The sequence below is a fragment of the Sinohyriopsis cumingii genome, chromosome 8 (assembly GCF_028554795.1).
Source record: "Sinohyriopsis cumingii isolate HCF-2022 chromosome 8, ASM2855479v2, whole genome shotgun sequence".
Classification (NCBI taxonomy): domain Eukaryota; kingdom Metazoa; phylum Mollusca; class Bivalvia; order Unionida; family Unionidae; genus Sinohyriopsis; species Sinohyriopsis cumingii.
Window position 1 is genome coordinate 82,072,961 of NC_142968.1, and position 19,335 is coordinate 82,092,295.

Sequence of the window (19,335 nt, forward strand, 5' to 3'; positions counted from 1 at the left end):
TATTTCATTTTATCAATCGGAGTCATATTTCATGTTGTCAATAGCAGTCATATTTCATGGCAGATTGGCATATTTGTATAAATTCAAATATGCTTTGTGACATAATGCTTGTAAACGTTTGTCAACTTCTCTTGAATACCTTTGAATGTAAGTCATAGGTAGTATTTTCTATTTCTAGGAACGGTGGCCATTCTTTTGAACAACTTTGAAAGTCTTGTTACCAGAATGCTATCAAATTTGGTTAATTAACACTAGCAATTTCTGAGAGAAAGTTGTTTAAATTTTTGTCTACTCAAATATGATGGTTTGTTGGCAACGTTAGCATCAGTATGAATCTGACAATCCTTGAAGCCAGGGTGCCTTCTGTGAAACAAGGTCTAATTACGTTGAGTGATGTTTGACAGGAATTTCGTTTGATGATTTTTTTTTCATACTTTTAGCAGCGGAAGCCATATCTGAATATTGAAATCCACCTCTGCCAGAATGCTTAATGTCAATTTTGGTCACATTTTTGGAACAGTTTTGAAAAAGAATTAATTGAAATTTTTTTTTCATTTTTTTATTCGATTATGGATCTGCATCATGTAAAAATATATTTTAATTGAAAAACATATATTTTAATTGAAAGACATATATTTTAATTGAAAGACATATATCTTAATTGAAAGACATATATTTTATTTGAAAGACATACCAGATGCGTCAGATGGCAGAAAACTGTGCTGTAGCTGCAACTATAAGTCCATCTTTTTTGTGTATTACAAATATCTCATTTTCTCACACTGTTCATAACATCTAACATTTTTTAGACTGTACATAATATCTAATATTAATTGGAATACGTAACATTTAACATTAATCATATTGTACATGAAATGTAACATTAATCAGACTGTACACAAAATGTAACATTAATCAGACTGTACAAATAATTTAATATTAATCAGACTTTACATAAAATGTACCATTAATCAGACTGTACAAACAATTTAACATTAATCAGACTTTACATAAAATGTAACATTATTCAGACTGTACATACAATTTAACATTAATTAGACTGTACATAAAATGTAACATTTATCAGACTGTGCATACAATTTTACATTAATTAGACTGTACATAAAATGTAACCCTGATCAGACTGTATATAAAATGTAATATTAATCATGCATTACATACATTTTAACATTAATCGGACTGTACAAACAATTTAGCATTAATTAGACTGTACATAAAATGTAACATTTATCAGACTGTACATAAAATTTTACATTAATTAGACTACATAAAATGTAACATTAATTAGTTTGTACATATAATGTAACATTAATCAGGCATTACATACATTTTAACATTAATCAGACTGTACAAACAATTTAACATTAATCAGACTGTACATAAAATGTAACATTTATCAGACTGTACATACAATTTTACTTAATTAGACTATATAAAATGTAACCTTAATCAGACTGTACATAAAATGTAATATTAATCAGGCATTACATGCATTTTAACATTAATGAGACTGTACATACAATTTAACATTAATCAGAATACGTAAAATGTAAGTTATCAAACTGAACATGCAATTTAACATGAATCAGACTATACGAAAACTTAACATTAATCAGACATTACATACAATTTAATTTCGTTGGAAGACAAACAGTGATTTCTAATATCAAGCCAATCTTATATAATCAATATGAGCGATCTTTATTTATTGTCACGTTCCCACTAAGGCGGAATAAAAGGCAAGGCATTTCACAATGCCAGGAACCCGCTTTTTAATCGCATTCCACTTGACATTACGTGTTTTAATCTTTTACATGGTGAACAAACGAAAATGCACAAAACTAAATATTTCGAGCAGCCTCTATACGGGTCATGTAACATTACAACAGTTGCTACAATATGAAGTGTGACACTAATAATGCTGGGCAAATATAGATATGTACATGACAACACTCAGTCTATCTGTATCACATGTTGACCTTTGAATCCCTGATAACAACATTTCTTGGGTGGAGAGTAAGCAACATGGCGGATAAATATCTCCCGTATACAACTTTGAGGTAGGTCTAAGACTATATGTCGGTGAAATATTTTGTCCGCATCGTTCTTATTTGATTAGTTCTAATTGTGTGTTGTTTCTAATCGATTGTATTTAAATATTTCGATGTATGTCTTGTTTCTTATTGTTAATGAGTTTATGAGAATATAAAGGTGCAAATATGCTTAGAACATAGCTCAAAATTCGGGTTTGAAAGCGCACCACAAGTTGTCTACATAACAATAGCCACCAGAAAGAGTCAATGTCAAAGAAACATCTCTCTCTCTCTCTCTCTCTCTCTCTCTCTCTCTCTCTCTCTCACACACACACACACACACACACACACACACACACAGACACTCGCGCGCACGCGCGCGCACACACACAACAGAAAATGTATATCCACTTACTGAGTTTGGTAACCAAGACTTTAACAGTAATGTAAAACCATATTTCAAGTTTTAATTATTGAAATGTATAAAAAGAGCTGCAATTGTCGCCTAGGTAATGTTCTAAGATGAAATTCGGTACGTTTTAAGCACTGTTTGGCACGGTATGAAATGGAACCAAACTTTTTGCTTGCGCTATTTCATACGGTTCGAATGGAAACAAACCCTTCAAGCACTTTTTGAGACGGTATGGAATGTAAGGAAACCTTGTTAGCGCTATTTGACACGCTATATAATGGAAGCATGCCTGTTATCACTATTGGACATGGAATGGAATGAAAGCAAATCGTATAATCGCTATTTGACACTGTATTGAATGGAACCAACCCTTGTTATTGCTGTTTGACATGCCTAGTTAGTACTATTGACACGATAGGAAATGAAAGCAAACGTTGTTAGAGCTACTTAACATGGTATGAATTGAAGCAAACATTATTAGCGCTATTTCATAAGGTACGTACTGAATCAAATCTTATTAGCGCTATTTGACACGGCATGGAATGGAATCAAGACTTGTTAGCGTTATCTGACGATAAAAAATAGAAGCAAGCCTTGTTAGCGCTATTGGACAGGGTATGAATGGAAGCAAGCCTTGTTAGCGCTATTTAACGCGGTATGGAATGAAAGCAAGCCTTGTTAGTGCTATTGGACAGGGTATGAATGGAAGAAAACCTTGTTAGCGGTAGTTTATACGACAAAAATGGAAGCAAACTTTATTAGTGCTATTTGACATGGTATGAAATGGATGCAAACCCATTAGAGTTAGTTGACATGGTACGGAATAAAGGCAAGCTTGTTAGCGCAATAGGACACGGTATGAATGAACGCTAGCCTTGTTCGCGCTATTTGATACGCTGTGGAATGGAAGCAAACCTTGTAACCGTTATTTGACACGGTATGATATTAAAGCATGCCTTTTCTCGCTATTGGACACGATATGAAATGAAAGCAAACCTTATTATCTCTATCTAACACGGAATGGAATGGAACCAAGCCTTGATATCGCTATTTGACGCGGTATGGAGTGTGGTTAAGCCTTGTTAGGGCTTTAACACGGTATGGAATGTGATCAAGTTTTTGTTAGCGCTATGTGAATGGTATGGAATGGAAGCAATTCTTATAATCGCTATTGGACACAGTAAGGAATGGAAGTAATCCTAGTTAGCGCCATTGGACACGGTATGACTGGAAGCAAGCCTAGTTAGCGCCATTGGACACGGTATGACTGGAAGCAATTCTTATAATCGCTATTGGACACAGTAAGGAATGGAAGTAATCCTAGTTAGCGCCATTGGACACGGTATGACTGGAAGCAAGCCTTGCTTGCGTTATTTCATACAGTGTGGAATGTAATCAAGGCTTTGTTAACGATATTTGACACGGTATTGAACGAAAACAAGCCTTGTTATCGATATTATCGCTATTTGGACACGGTATAGAATTGATGCAAGTCTTGTAATTGCTATTTGACAGGAGATGGAATCTAAGCAAACCTTTCTCAGCGCTATTTGACACGGTATTGAATGGAACCAACCCTTGTTATTGTTGTTTGACACGGTATGGAATGTAATCAAACCTTGTTTGCGCTATTTCCCACTGTATAGAATAGAAGCAAAAGCTGCTAGTCGTTTGATGTAAACTAATAAATAAGATATTGATATTCACGTTGTATGTATGTAACAGTGTGTGCGTGTGTGTAACACAGTATCTGTATGTATGTAACACAGTGTGTGTATGTAACATATATGCTTAGTAATTTGAAAGACATCCCTCATTTCAGAATTGCCTTACTGATTGCACTGACTGTTGTTACATCGGCACAGAAGGACACGAGCGTCTGTGTCGATTTTCCACCTAATCAAAATGGTAAGAATTTATTTGTAACCTTAGAAATAATGAAACATCCAAACGTGCAGTTTTGTTGAGCACAGGTCCTATGTATATCAAAGAAATCAGTTCAGTTCAGTTTCCTCAGACACGAGTACGGCAAGTAACATTCAGGAGGTTTTATGTCTCAGCATGAATATGGCAAGGGTATAGATTTAATCATTTCTAGAAATTAATGTACCTACAGTTTCTTCTGCATCTGTTCGTAAAATATATTTAACATAACATATATTATTTACATCAATTTATTATACATATTGTTATGTGTTTAGGCTCTAATAAACAGTAACAAAAGAAAGAGTGCAAACAACATGCTTTGCAAAATTTAACAAATAACTTATTTCTCTGGAAAAACAATGTAAAAATGAGAGAAAAAATAAGAACTTACTGTTTTAAGAATAAAATACAAAAATAAACCAAGAATCATTCACAAATTAAGTTTTAGAAGTCCTAGTAATGAAACGTCTTCCTGTTCCGATAGATTATGTTCCCTACCGATGATAATTCATCGTGCATACACAGCAAAACAACTTTTGATATATAATTCCATAATTTGGCAGGCATTATTAACATCCGACGAAGATGTGTAAATAGTTATTTGGTTTAGCTCCAATACGTCTACAATTATTACTCCTGAGGGATAATGTATACAAAATACATGTGATTAACATCATGTACGAAAATATTTACCGATTATGATGTCAAGTGAAGATTTGACATTTAGCACTGTTTCATGCTCAAATAAATTCTTCAAGACCTTTCTCACCATTTTTGTATTAAGTATTTACTGTGTTATCAACAAATGATATATCTTGAATGCTGAACTAGTCGTAATGTATCTAATGAATTATAAATATTGTATACGGCAGACACATTGGATAAAGATGCCTGTATCAAGCTGTAGTCGGGATCTGATAATTTTTATATCCAGAATTGTTCACTTAATGTTACTAGATGATCGTCCTATACATATAATATTTCTTGTAAAAGTTATCACTCAAGTTATAATGGATGTTCTAAAAAATTTATGTTATACTGTAGTGATTTGTTTATGTAATTTTGCTAATATATTTTTCCTTCCTGTTTTTGTTTTGATTATGTGATGTCAGATAATGTGTGTGTGCAAATAGTCCCAAAGCTTTTTATATATTTTCCAACTAGCTGTCATTAAAATGAATATCATTCAGGTCTCAGCGTTTATCTGGTTTTATCAGAGCCCTTGCCCTTTTTATATCTAAAGATAATTAAAGGCGATGCAGGAATATCTGTCCTTCGATAAATGAAATAACATCCATTGTCCCTTTTAATAGCAAATTGCTATATATTTCTCTTTGTTGGGTATTTTTTTTTTTTTGTTTCTCAGACGCTAACATGTAAACCTCTGTAAACCTATTTAAAAAGTTAGGTCTCACTGAAACTCATTAAGGTAAATAGACAATCGTGTTCTTATGTACTAATGGAATTTATTTCTTTTCTCAAAATCAACTTTATTGCACTTTTATATGTCAATTAAATATTACGCATTTTATTGACTATTCATTCAGTTACAACGGAGTTGAACGCACATATCCGTATATGTTGTTATTGTGGTGGTGTTGGTGGTGGTGTTGTTTTGATGGTTGATGGTTGTAGTGTTTCGTTCTTTTTTTAAACCTCCTACGAATCAACAAATTAACAAGCTAAACAAATCTGTGCACATCAAAGTTTCTTTACACCAACAGTCGGATGGAGTTCTTTTCCTATCCCAGATGAAATATTTCACCTAGCAAAGCAAAGCGAATTTCAGCAAAAGCTCTAAGGTATATTCTAGTATCACTGCGGCTTGTAAACACGTGTACATGGTGATGTGGCTTGGGTTCGTACAGCTCTAATAATATATACCGGAAAATTGGGGTCTTTGCTAACTTTTAATTCTTTTACTTTATCCTGTTTCTTTTGTCATTAATTTTACCAGACAAACATTTTATTTTAAAATGTGGTTCTAGTCGCAACCTCTCCTGCACATGCTAAACATGGAAACTCATCAACCTCTGTTAATATACATACAAGCAAACTAATTAGCAATAAAGCGGTTTTGCAAATCTCCATGGTAACTCTTCAACACTCACAGTAACCTACACCAATATTCACATGTACCCTTCGCAACTCTTTTTCCTATGAATATCGTTGTATCAATCAATTATGTCACTTTCTGTTCAGGTCCCAAGAAACCAGCTTTACCAACAGTGTACTCAGTGGCTGTAGAATGCAATATTCTAAACAAAAACTTTACGACAAACTACCACGAATGGTTTGACTACAATAATAGCCGCGCAGCAGTCGATGAGCACGACAGTGGGGCACACGAGAGCGCCATCTACAATTTTAATACCAACGAGCTCATTACAGTGGACAGGGATACTAGTATGTATTCTCTCTCTCTCTCTCCCTCTCTCTCTCTCTCTCTCTCTCCCACTCTTCTTGGCACTTTTAGAACAATAAACTAGTTTCGGTTGTAACTTCTGGAACGTATCGCTACCAATTCGCTACCAATTAAACTCACCCCCAATTATTGTAGGTCACAGGATGGCATGAGCGTATTAAAGAATTTTGTTATTAGCAAGAGTTTATACAGGGAACATAAAGGTTGATAGAAAACATACAACATATGGAGGAATAATGGGTGGTTAGTCTAAGTTTCATCAGACCTTTCCCACTCCGTTTTATATGTTTGAACAGTTATGTTTGGGTTAAAAGATCAGAACCTTTTCCCTTTCGAAAAAATGGAATTAGTCAAAATCACACAGATGAAACTCGGACTATGGATGGATGTGTTCCACCGGAAGGCCATGATATCCTTGTTAATCAAGTTAGTGTAGTATAAATTTCATGTTAGACCAATTTCTCAAATTTCGTGAACCAGAAAAAATAGAAGTTTAGGTTAGAAAGCTTTGATCAAATACAATCGACCCTTTTCCTTCTTACTCCTTGACAAACAAACTTCAAATGATTTAACAAAATTTATCCATTTAATATAATGGTTTTAATTTCCCTTTTTGAGAAATAGATCAGTGGTCTGCCATAATGATACACAAATTATCACTTTCATCAGAGATTATAGGCAGATTAAAGATCATTGTTTCCCACAAATTGATAGTTACTCCGGTTTTTCGTTTCGTGTATCACACTTGTCTGTAGAATTGCCGTTATCAATAATATCCTTTTTGGGTCAACTTTTGCATGTAAATTGCTTCTGGTATGATCCTCACCCACCATGTACATCTCTAGATCCAACTGTTATGCCACATGAGTAGTTATTATTGGTTTGCATAACCAAAGTCTGGTTCATTATGCGGAGGTACTATGTGTCTCAGATGTTGGCAATATTGAACGAACACTCTAATTTTTACAGAAAAGTGCAATGTTGATCCATTGTCCACGGACCCCAACCGCCAGCTCTTTGGCTACGCCACTTCAGACGGGAAGTCCCATATCTACACGGCGGGAGGAGCACTGGACTTTGGCAGGAATTTTTCAGAGCAGTGGATAAACCAAACCACCATCAGGGGAATTCAATGCAACCTATGGCGGTCATGTGTGTATTGGGATTCCATCAACGCCACCATGACCGTGGATTGGTACTTCAGTGGTAAGACTGGCTCCTCAAGAACGAAATAGGAGATACCGTAAAGCATGGAATTTGCAGTGGTTTAGAAATATAAATTGTTAGCAATATGGTGGTCTCATAGTGATGGCGCGAATATAAATCCAGTCCAAAATTACCTCCTATTATAACCTCCCTATACCAGCAATTGCGATAAAAATAACCAGTCATAATTAAAATTCCGTTTGCTCAACTACTAAAGGTTTTTGGGGGGTGGGAGTGGTTGGTTGTTTATTTTGTTTTTTTAAATCGTTCGTGTAAGCCGTGAAGCTTCACTGACAATGTTAACGGCGGGGTAGTTCCATCATCGACCATAGTCTATTTCTTGAAATTAAACTCCGCATGTTTGTACCCTCCCGTGTATCTAAAGTTTATAATCGCTTTCAGATGGCGGAGACGAGAGCAAATACGTTTTACTGCCATATTTTCTCCAGGAGTCTCACATTATTATTCATGCCAGCTAAAATAAGAAATAATCTTCGTACTTTAGGTTCTTTTGTGTATTGTTTCCTTTGCTAATTCATCTAGTATTTTTGTGTGAAAATCATGAAAAAGGTACATATCTAAATAAAAAATGACAGAAATTAATGAACGAAATAAGCACCGAACGCACCAAAAACGAACGAAATCTATATTCATTTAATATATTAATAAATAAATTCTGCTCAATACAATGATTCATTTTAAAAAAGTATAACAAAATGAAGACTTTGAAAGATAGTAATTAGCGTAAATCAGTTTTAGTTTAATCAGATTAGTTTAGCATATCGCAATAATTGATCCATAAGGAGGTAAATAAATACATGCTGTCACTTCAACCATGGCTGAATTTCGGTACGTTTCTGCAATTTCAACATAAGCCATGTTGTTTTCTATAATTTCTCATTGCAGCGAAATTATAAAGGAGGGAAAACAAATTCAGTTGATGAAAACAAAAATGAAACCAACATTTGTATGGTCCTTCAACTTATTCTTTTGTAAATTTAAAATCATAATTAATTAATTGATCTTACTTTATGATTTACTTGCGATAGATATCATGAGAAACAAATGTAATTTCTTCCCAAGAATATTTAGTATGAGAAACTTGCAACGTTAAGTCGATATTTCTAAGTATTGTCTTTCTAAACTTCTGTATTCTACCTAATAAGTGCATTTTATTTTCAATTTTCAAGACAATGAATGACGCATTCATAACGCGCATCGGCATAATTTATTTTGTGATGACATATCCAAGAGTTGAAACAATGAAACCATTTTTCCAACTTGGAGTTATTTCCGATGGCATACGCATTTTGATCTCGCATTTTGAACAAACATGTGTCAAATTTCAGAGTACTTCTTTAAATTAACATTTTTAGCCTGTTTTAATTACAAAGTCATTTAATTTAAAGACACAGTCGGGTTATTGCTACATTTTCCTGCTCAATGTCTTTTTTTAAAGAAATACAGAAAATGAAATTTGGTGAATGTAAGTGTCATCATTAAAGTGCAATTTTATGGCTTCGTTATATTCTTAGGCAACAAAAACCACAGATTTGTGAAGAAAGGAAGTTTATTGATAGCAGTAAAAGATAAAGTGTTTTGCGGTGTCGCCACTTATATTCCGTCTTTCTTGGATCGGGCATATTTTTGTTTTAGAATAATGAAAGAATTGTGTCTTTGGGTCTAAAAGCGTTAAACATGATACAATAGTGGTACGTGACATACTGACTGATTGGGGATATGGAGCTATTTTTGAAAGAATCACCATGGTCACCATTTTCAAGATTTCTACCAATCGGAATTAATTTATAGCAAACGAATGGTGAAAACTTGAATTCCACATAATACTGTGTCTCGCCTGCTCTGTCCGGTCATAATCAAACAATTTTGCAATACAAAAAAGAAATGTAAGTCACAATTGGATAAATGAGGTGATTAATATAAAAAAATGTCCCTCTTTGCTCCTGGTTGTGGTTTCATGCCATCAGGATAGTATTCATCGCAGTTTATGCCAATTCTGCTTACATTCTGAAGATTTGATTTCATATGTTTTAAACTTATATCTTCCGAACAGGAAATGTCAAGGAAGCCAATGATTTAACTATACTGAATATTGCTGCGCCACAAAGAACTTTTGCATCAAATACAGGAGAATCCTCAATGGAAAATAACAATGGCTTATGTAAACATGATTCCCATTCAGACTTGGTTCATAACCATCAATACTCAAACTGGACAATCATAGTGGATAGACTTGGTTCTCATAACGAAATAACTCATCAAGGTCCCCACCTCACAGCTCACAGGACACATATTGCTTAGAGAATAGAGAACAATTCTCTCTTAACGAGGCAAACAGTAGCCTTTCCTTGTACAATGCAGATTTAGAACGTAATTTCTTCTTGTGTAATGGTTTAAAAAGCGACCTTTTCCTAACTCGCCTTACCATAACTTTTTCATTGCTCCTGTGCCACTCGCTTCATGACTTGTACAGCAATGGCAACTTCCTCGTGAACACTGTCTGCTGCCCAACGTTAAACGGTATTTTCGTTCTTGCATAAACTAGTTATCCAGTTTAGCCATTTATCAGCCAGTAAATCCATCTCAAACTGAAAACCCAAAAATCAGATATAATATTCAGTGTTTATGGTAGCACATTTGATTGATATTTAGTATTTTAATAATTGGAAAAACTTAAAGTTCAGGAAATCTAAAGATTAATGTGATTCTAGATTTGTTCTAACTGATGTTTTAAAGTCTAGGATTTCTTGGACTTTGAGTGTGTGCTTGAATACATTACATGAGCTGAGATCAAAACAAACATTTTTTAAATGTTTTGGACATATATGTTTGAAACTGAAAGATGCACAAGGACTTTACCTTTTTTACAATAGCACCACTACCACCATCATCGCCACATCCACAGTGATCACTCACTATCCCGTTATCTTGAAACTTGCTTGGAAGAAAAAAGAAGAGAATCGCTTCAGCTCACTAATAATGTTTGTTGTTTTCCAGCGAGCTCGTGGATGACGTCGACTATGATGAGCAATGCTCCAGTCAGAGCTCATGTCAAAGGAAGAGTCTGGCTTTTTGGTACGCCACGTGACTTTGAACACATCTACGAATTTACGGAATTTCGAAACTCTATAGACCGTCCGACTGTATTTGAGGTAGACAGATTTTACATAATATTTCCTTCTGGCTTCTATTTCCTTGTGGCATTCATGCATGTGTGCAGTAAATTCTAAAGATGATATTACAATAAAATTGTATGCTGAAATTCAGTGCAATACTTTGATTCATAGTATATTACGAAGACATGGGGGATTTATTAGTTGTTTATGCTGCTGCTACTACTAATTATACTAATATTGCTACCGCTACTGTTACTACTACTATTTACTGCTGCAACTAATACTACTACTACTACTACTACTACTACTAATAATAATAATAATAATAATAATAATAATAATAATAATAAAGCTATTATGACATCTAAACTTGCATTTTGTTAGCTTAACTAATGAGTTACTCTGAAGAAATCAACATTAGCATTAGATTCTCCCCGTAAGTTAGGTTTGTGAAACATTAAAACATTGATCATCTACCAGTATAGACACTGCATGAATATTTCCGTTACAATTATTGACACGGTATGACCATTCCCGATACAATTTATTAACATTACATGATTATTGCTGTTCAAAATTATTGACAGTGCCTGACTATTGTCGTCACAAGTATTGACATTTTGCGAGTTATTGCCGTAATAATTATTGACAGTGCATGACTAATCCCGTTACAATTATTGACATTTCTTGACTATTGCGGTTACAATTATTGACGTTACATTTATTGACAATGCATGAATATTCCCGGTACAATTATTTACACTGAATGACTTTTCCCGTTACAAGTATTCGCTGGTTACAATTTATTCATGTTATATGACTATTGCCGTTACAATTGTTGACATAGCATGACTAGTGTAGCTACAGTTATTGACAGTGCGTGACTATTCCATTTACAAGTACTCTTATGTTACGTGCTTAGGCTCTAATAAACGGTATCAAAATAAAGACTGAAAACAAGAAAATTCAAAACATTTAACAAATAATTTATTTCTCTGGAAAAACACTGTGAAAATGAAAAAATAAGAACTTAAGGCTTCAAGAATCAAATCCTAAAAATAATCCGAGAATAATTCACGAATTAAATTTTAGAAATCCTAGTATTTAAATGTTCTTATGAATTCAAGTTCGAGTCCCGACGAAAAAAACAAAATGAAAGGAGATGACGTATACTGTATTCAGCATGGTGCTGTAGTGTCCACAGTTCTTTATTATTCCACAGACAATAATAATCCGGTGTTTGAATTTTCGAATAAAATTTAAATAAATGTTTTTGTTCAATAATTATGTATGGGCGCTCAGATATTTCCTGGAAAAAGAATTAAACTTTTATAATCCAAATAATTTGAATAAAAGTTAAACTGCGACTCCAAACTAGTCACAAACAAACACTTTTCCAGTGTTCAAGGTTAAAGCCCAACTGAGAGTATTTCTCTATATACAAAGGTTATACAGACATAATGCGCAAAACAGATAACCGTATGAGGATCAGGTGATCACGTTCCAGAACAGTTTGGAAGGTATTCACATGTCCAATGTCACGTATTCCAGAACAGACTCAATTTCACTATTATCATTCAAAAATTAAAATTGAATTGAAAAAGTTGTTCACTTGATTCTCAATCAAGGCCATGAACTAGGTAGCAAAAGAGACAAATTTCGGTGTTTACAAACTGTCAGGTCAAACTAATTTCTGGAAAATATCAAATTCCTTGAAAACAAAATTACATTACCTTGACATGTAATGAAATTAAAAATAACACGATTTTAAAAGTTAAAATCAAATATAAAATAAATCAAATATACATAACAATACTGTCACTGCCTGACTATTGCATCTCAATTTTAAGAATGAAAGCAGCACACACCTGTGTATGAAGTTAACTTCCTGCAGTTTTAAATACCCATGAGAAAAATACACTTCCATAATTATTGACAATTTCCATACTTGAAAATTGAAAATGGAGGATATTATTCCGGTGTGCTGTTTTGCAGACTCGAGAGGGCGTGTTTTGTCCAGGACGAAAATTAACGAAACCCCTCCCTGTTCCAGCCGACTATTTTCATTTCCAATCTGAGATTATACAATCGGATGTCAACTTGATTGGTCATATAAAGGTACGTGGAGGTCAATCGCGAGATTTTAACAATGTGTCGTGGCATGGCTATCATCTCCTGAATATGTGGACATGGGCATATCTATTAAGGAACCATTAAAGTCCGAAGATCCAGTAAATATCAGCAGAACGTTACACATAGTATAACATGTTCATAGTATCATGATTGAGATTCTTAAAATAAGCATTGTCTACATCAGAGTTTTTTATTTTGTGTTTCGTTTGCAAATTATAACAGTATTGCAAGCATTCAGCAACAAATGTCATAACTGTGTGAGAAACAAATAATAAGAAATAAGCTAAATATTTTCTCAGTGGTATAAAAGCTGATCAGCTTTGTCAACAATGTTTAATAAAAGCGGTATCAAATCCCACGCCTGTTTTTATATATTTTAAAACACCGAGATTCATGGCAATTTTTATATTGCACACTTCAACAGTTTAATTCTGAAAATTTTGAATCATTAAAGTACTTGTACTTGAAAATTTGTATTTAATTTTTTTTTCTTCATTGTTTCTATGATTCTCTGCTGCGTTCATTTATTTTCAACTTTCTATGCACATCAAAATTATAATTCATGACCCAGTAGATTCTACTCATTGCATCAATAGTAGAATCTTTTTTTTCATATGCATTTACATTTATCTTTCATTACAGGAATACTTTGACCGGAACACGAGCCTGGTGCGGTACGATTACACTCCGATGGGTATTGACCAATATGGCCCTGACCCGCAAATACAGGTGCACGACTTTAATACCGGTATGATAAAGTTTCATTATGCAAATATGATGATTCTATTAATGACCCATTTAAAATTCCACTTATTTAGCCGACGGTATAAAAATATAAATGTTTAGTTTGTTCACTGTTGAAACCGAATATACAAAGGTCTCCTAGAAAAATATTCCAAGACAGATTTGAAAAATTTCCAAATGGAAAACTCCATACCCTTTCATAACTGCTGAATGACACTTAACTTAGTTTGTATTAACCAACGGTGTTTCTCTTATATGACTTCGGTGCAGAATATTTAGATTTTGTTTAACATACCGGAGATAAAACTAATAGGATTTGTATATATTTGGTGATAGGATTTAGAGCACTGGTAACAATAATTTAAGCTTCCGACGTATTAATTTGAGAAGATGACTAACTAAGGCTTTTATTATCTTAGGCGTTCATATTATTATCAAAGACTGAGCTATTAGGAATGTGGTATCTACTGGTCGATGCATTATGATAGAGTATGACCTATTAGGGATCTGGTGTGTTCCCTGATTCAGTACACTTCCATTGTTTCTTTATCAATTTTGTTTCGTTATACCTATCTTTTTTATTTTTTGTTGCATGTTTACTTGTCTTTGTCTTTGGCCAATAATCCATGCCAGAAATCTTTATGTGGTGATATTTGCAAATCGCAGGTAAATGTGGCTACGTCAAAAGCTTCCGCCAGGTTACTTGCCGAAAACAGGCATTACTAAAATCTAGTAAGAAATGTATAGTTGTTTGTTGCATGAAGAGGAAAAATAAAATCATATTGTGAAGGAGAATCGGGTTTTAAGACAGGCTTAGTATCGTGAAAGAAGAAAAATTATATAGTCTAGATTCATAGCTTTAGAATAACAGTCTAAAATTAAACTGATCAAACATTTACAGCGACACTGAAACATATTATATAGTTTTACAATTATTTTAACACAATAAAACCAAAACAAATTACTCAGTGAATAACTCTCTAATATAAATGATGACTACTAGTACGAACATGATGTCATCTGATCTATCAACTTCATTTGTACTAATATCAACGATGTAATCGAAATTGTCTATTTATTTAGTCTCAATTAGATAAAGTGCATACATTGAGTGCTTGCCCTTGTTTATCAATAAATATTGTGTAGCGTGCGGAAACCGGTGTATCAATTGGAAATACAGAAAGAAAACAATATTTATCCGATTTCTATATTCAGTAAGATGTTTTACATTATGAAGCTGAGAAGCGTATCAATTTGATTGTCTCGACTTCCTTAAAAAGTACCAACAAAATGACCTTTAAACTCATTCTCTGAGAATCAAGCGTAAGGATTTTCAAAGTTTAGGGTTTCCCTCCATGCATTGTAACCATACAAAATAAAATGAGTGATATTCTAGTATTTGTCTTTAACATATTATATCACTGGTACGTATGTAATTGTATCGCACCTGAGCAATTGTTGTCCAGTTTGTGATAGTTTCCACACGCTATTATTTCAGAGGTTTTCAATAAAGGTTTATTAAATCTAAAATTGGAAAATAAGTGCAAGGATCTTGTGTTAGTATCTGAAAATTTATTTCCTTCTTAACTTTTTAGCAGATTGAGCCATTTTATTGCTAGTATTTGTGCATCACTTTCTCCGGATCGTAACTTTAAATTTTTTTCACTCATATGATTCTTAAAACATTATGTTTGTTTTAGCAAAATTGGACAATCACAACTCTCTGATTGCCTTTTAGATATAGTCATTCAACTTGCAAATATTACTATTTCCACGACATATGCTGTAATTTTTTACACGTGATGTACCCAGGTGCATTATCATCTAAGCAACAGCATCTTTTTCTATCTTCACATCCAGCACAAACAATACATTTGAGATTACCATCTATATGTCTACCTCTAACGTTTATTAAAGTTAAATGTTTCTTGGTGTGTATGTCATACATTGATGTGTTGGACTGTGTATTTAATTTGTTGCATAATTTCCTGCTTGTCAAACTACAAAATGCAGTGGATATGTATTCCTAGTATACTTATTAATAACAAGATGTAAATCATTAGGAAGGGAGCTGTTGGCAAAAATATTTTTATGTTATGAGAACCCAATTTTCTCACCTATTTTACATTTAGTCCTTCTATATGTATAATTTAGCAGAAACACGAATATATTTATCCATACTTTACGCCTACTTTTGGAACATAATGCTGCACGTAGAAAGAAGTATCACTTTATGTATTAATGAGCTTGGATAGATACAGACAATTTTTGTGTTTAGTTCGTGACTCCTTATTTCCAAAAGACTTTTTAGATGCAATGGTGTCATGGTTGTTATTAATTTATTTTCGTCTTCTGAGATCATATCTTTTGACAAATAATAAATAAAGGTTACCTGTGGATGAGCCAGGTCTTACAAAATATCATGTAAGGTGGGAAGTTAGTTTTAGGAGAAAAAAAGTGTTGGCACTGGCCAGGGATTCATGCTTGTTATTGATTGATTTTTGTCTCGTGGGGGTGGGGGCTCGTTTTTGAAAAATTAAAATAAAGTTATTTATGACCTTGTCATCTAAGCCAGAACGTATCCCGTGAGTACTACTCGCATGGAAAGGTTAAAGCATTTTTATGCGTTAATTAACTTAGTGCAGGTTGAAAAATGATTTGTTATTTGTAAGAACGAAAGCGATTTATTGATTTTAAAACATTTTTTATGCATACAAATATTCCAAAATAAATATAGAAAAATGAAGAGAAAGACGACAGCAGAGAGTATCATACGCAAACATCTAACATCGGTATATGAAATATTAATTCATTCGTCCATACGTCTATTGTTTTCGTTTTTCGAAATTCATTTACACAGCATAATAAAATTAGAGTGATTTCTCTTACATCTATAAAGAACTGCAATAAGAGAATAATTGAATTGGCAAATATGATGTTTATATTTGAGTGGTGCTTGTGTAATAAATGTATTAGTTTTTCAGATCACTCAAAAGGGCAGCTGCTGATCATAAAAATTAACCTCTTCACAAAGCAAACACTGAAAGTCAAGTATTGAAATTAATCACGCACTCAATAGACGTTCCCAGTGTCCTGCAAGGGTGTTTTATTTCCTTTTACCTTGATTCTATTCCCTCCCAGTCTTTGATTTTGACGTCATTATTGTCCTTCTTACTGATGTTGTGAGTGGCAATCTCGCCTTACATCTCCCCCACATTATTATTATTATTATTATTATTATTATTATTATTATTATTATTATTATTTATTAATTCAGGAGTCGCTTACATCATGGACCCGATAAGGGGTAATTGTTCTTTGTCAAGTATATCTGCACAGGGCTTTGACGCCAGAACCGCATCCGATGGTGTCCACGTTCGAATTAGGACTTCTCAAGAATTTTTTTATTTCGATAGTTTATCATACAGCTACGAGGGGACCGTAAGTAAAGCTTCGCCTGTGTTTGCTCAGATGCACAACTCCAAGTACACAGTGATTATCCAGATTAATATTAACATCTAAAAACAAATTATAAAGTCAAAAACAAAATTTCCATCTGATAAAAAATATGTTTGTCCGAAGTGCCGACGTTTCAGTAACGATACATATTCGAGATATTGTCATTATGTCCAAGATAATGAAGTTCACATAAGCCATAAAATAAACATTGGATTTACAAGCATATGTTTATCGCATTTACATTAATATATCTTCAAATAAAACAGACCTTCCTTGCCAAACTTATACAACAAGCATACAATATATAAATTGCAAGCAGCTGAAGACAGGCAATCTACTGCATAATTGAAAATGCATATATGTACGATTAATTAGGCATATAGTAACGCCTAGTAGTAATACGGAAACACAAATCACTATATAACTGAATCCAATGAATCCAATTGAGAATGGACAATACTGGGAGATGATTTGTTAACAGTAAACATTACTTAGAAAACGCTAACGCCATCGTGTATGTATGTATGTATATATATATATATATATATATATATATATATATATATATATATATATATATATATATATATATATATATATATATATATATATATATATATATATATATATATATATCAATGCAAATAGAAGTGGGCAATTTGGGCAAGATGGAGAAATAATGTTAAATAGGTTTTATTCCATAGGAGTAACGCGTTCGGGGAACTCTGTTGGGACAAGATGAAAAACCCTGTGTTAAACAGTCCCCATAGGTTTAACATTATGGATCCTCTAGACAAAGATGAGAATAGTTATATACTATCCATTACCACAACAATTATAATTTAACACCCAATATTTACTGTCCAATACGCCGTTTTGAGTGACCAACACCCATTCATCTAATAACCAACATGTAGGAGAGCTCACACATTGACAAACACACTTATACACTATTATACGTGGAGTGAAAGCAGAGAAAATATAGAATACACAAACATGACCCTTCTATTTACATTAAACAAGATGGATAGGAGAACAAACACACACTTAAGGACAAGCATTGGCTTACTTCTACAATAATTTAGTGTGTGTTTGTTTTTCTATCGATCCTGTTTCATGTCTATAGGGGACTATGTTTACGTACGTGTCAAAGAAGTATCATCATTTGAGCTGTGGGTATTATTCTTTATTTTATTAAAGAGTTGCTACGTATTGTCATAATGACAAAACGTGATTGTTTAGCGTTTCCACAAATCGTTTAGTTCACGTAAGTTATCTTAGTATAAACATGTACAGATGCTGTGTCATGGAATGAGAATTCATGCATGGATATTTGAAGCAAAGAACTCTGTTCGTGCTTTTAAATTCCTCCAACCCCAAATATTGTATGTCTATCAAATTCAGCGGTAAATAAGAACAACTACAAAATTGATAAGACTAAGAAATAACGTTACTGACACTTTACTGACTGTTACAACGTTTTATGCATCTATGCTGCGTCAGGGTCCAAGACTGCTCCTTTTCCAATCGCACTTTTCCAAAAGTTGTCTCATATTCTTCTTCATCAAATTAATCTATTTTTAAATTTTGTCTTGTACAGAAACGTGTGCGAGGTATACTGTGTGACGTGTGGATAACACAAAGGAATGACTGGCCTGCACCGGGAGCTGGGTTCAATTCGACGTGGGAATGGTACTTCGCTACGGTAATGAACATCAGCAGTTGATTTAACATAGCAGGCGTAATGTAGCTTCGGAGTATATATATATATATATATATATATATATATATATATATATATATATATATATATATATATATATATATATATATATATAT

The 19,335-nt window shown here is 33.4% G+C and overlaps 1 protein-coding gene across 1 annotated transcript in view; it reads left to right on the top strand.

Moving 5' to 3' along the window:
- Positions 1 to 2,011: 2,011 nt before the first annotated feature.
- Positions 2,012 to 19,335, top strand: part of LOC149793996 (uncharacterized) — a 31,008-nt gene continuing 13,684 nt past the window's right edge. The window contains exons 1-9 of the mRNA XM_089967919.1: positions 2,012 to 2,081; positions 4,289 to 4,374; positions 6,595 to 6,798; positions 7,787 to 8,023; positions 11,042 to 11,196; positions 13,156 to 13,278; positions 13,936 to 14,041; positions 17,315 to 17,478; positions 19,097 to 19,201. Coding sequence (XP_089824045.1) covers positions 2,047 to 2,081; positions 4,289 to 4,374; positions 6,595 to 6,798; positions 7,787 to 8,023; positions 11,042 to 11,196; positions 13,156 to 13,278; positions 13,936 to 14,041; positions 17,315 to 17,478; positions 19,097 to 19,201 — 1,215 coding nt within the window. The 5' untranslated portion in view covers positions 2,012 to 2,046. The remainder of the gene's footprint in view (positions 2,082 to 4,288; positions 4,375 to 6,594; positions 6,799 to 7,786; positions 8,024 to 11,041; positions 11,197 to 13,155; positions 13,279 to 13,935; positions 14,042 to 17,314; positions 17,479 to 19,096; positions 19,202 to 19,335) is intronic.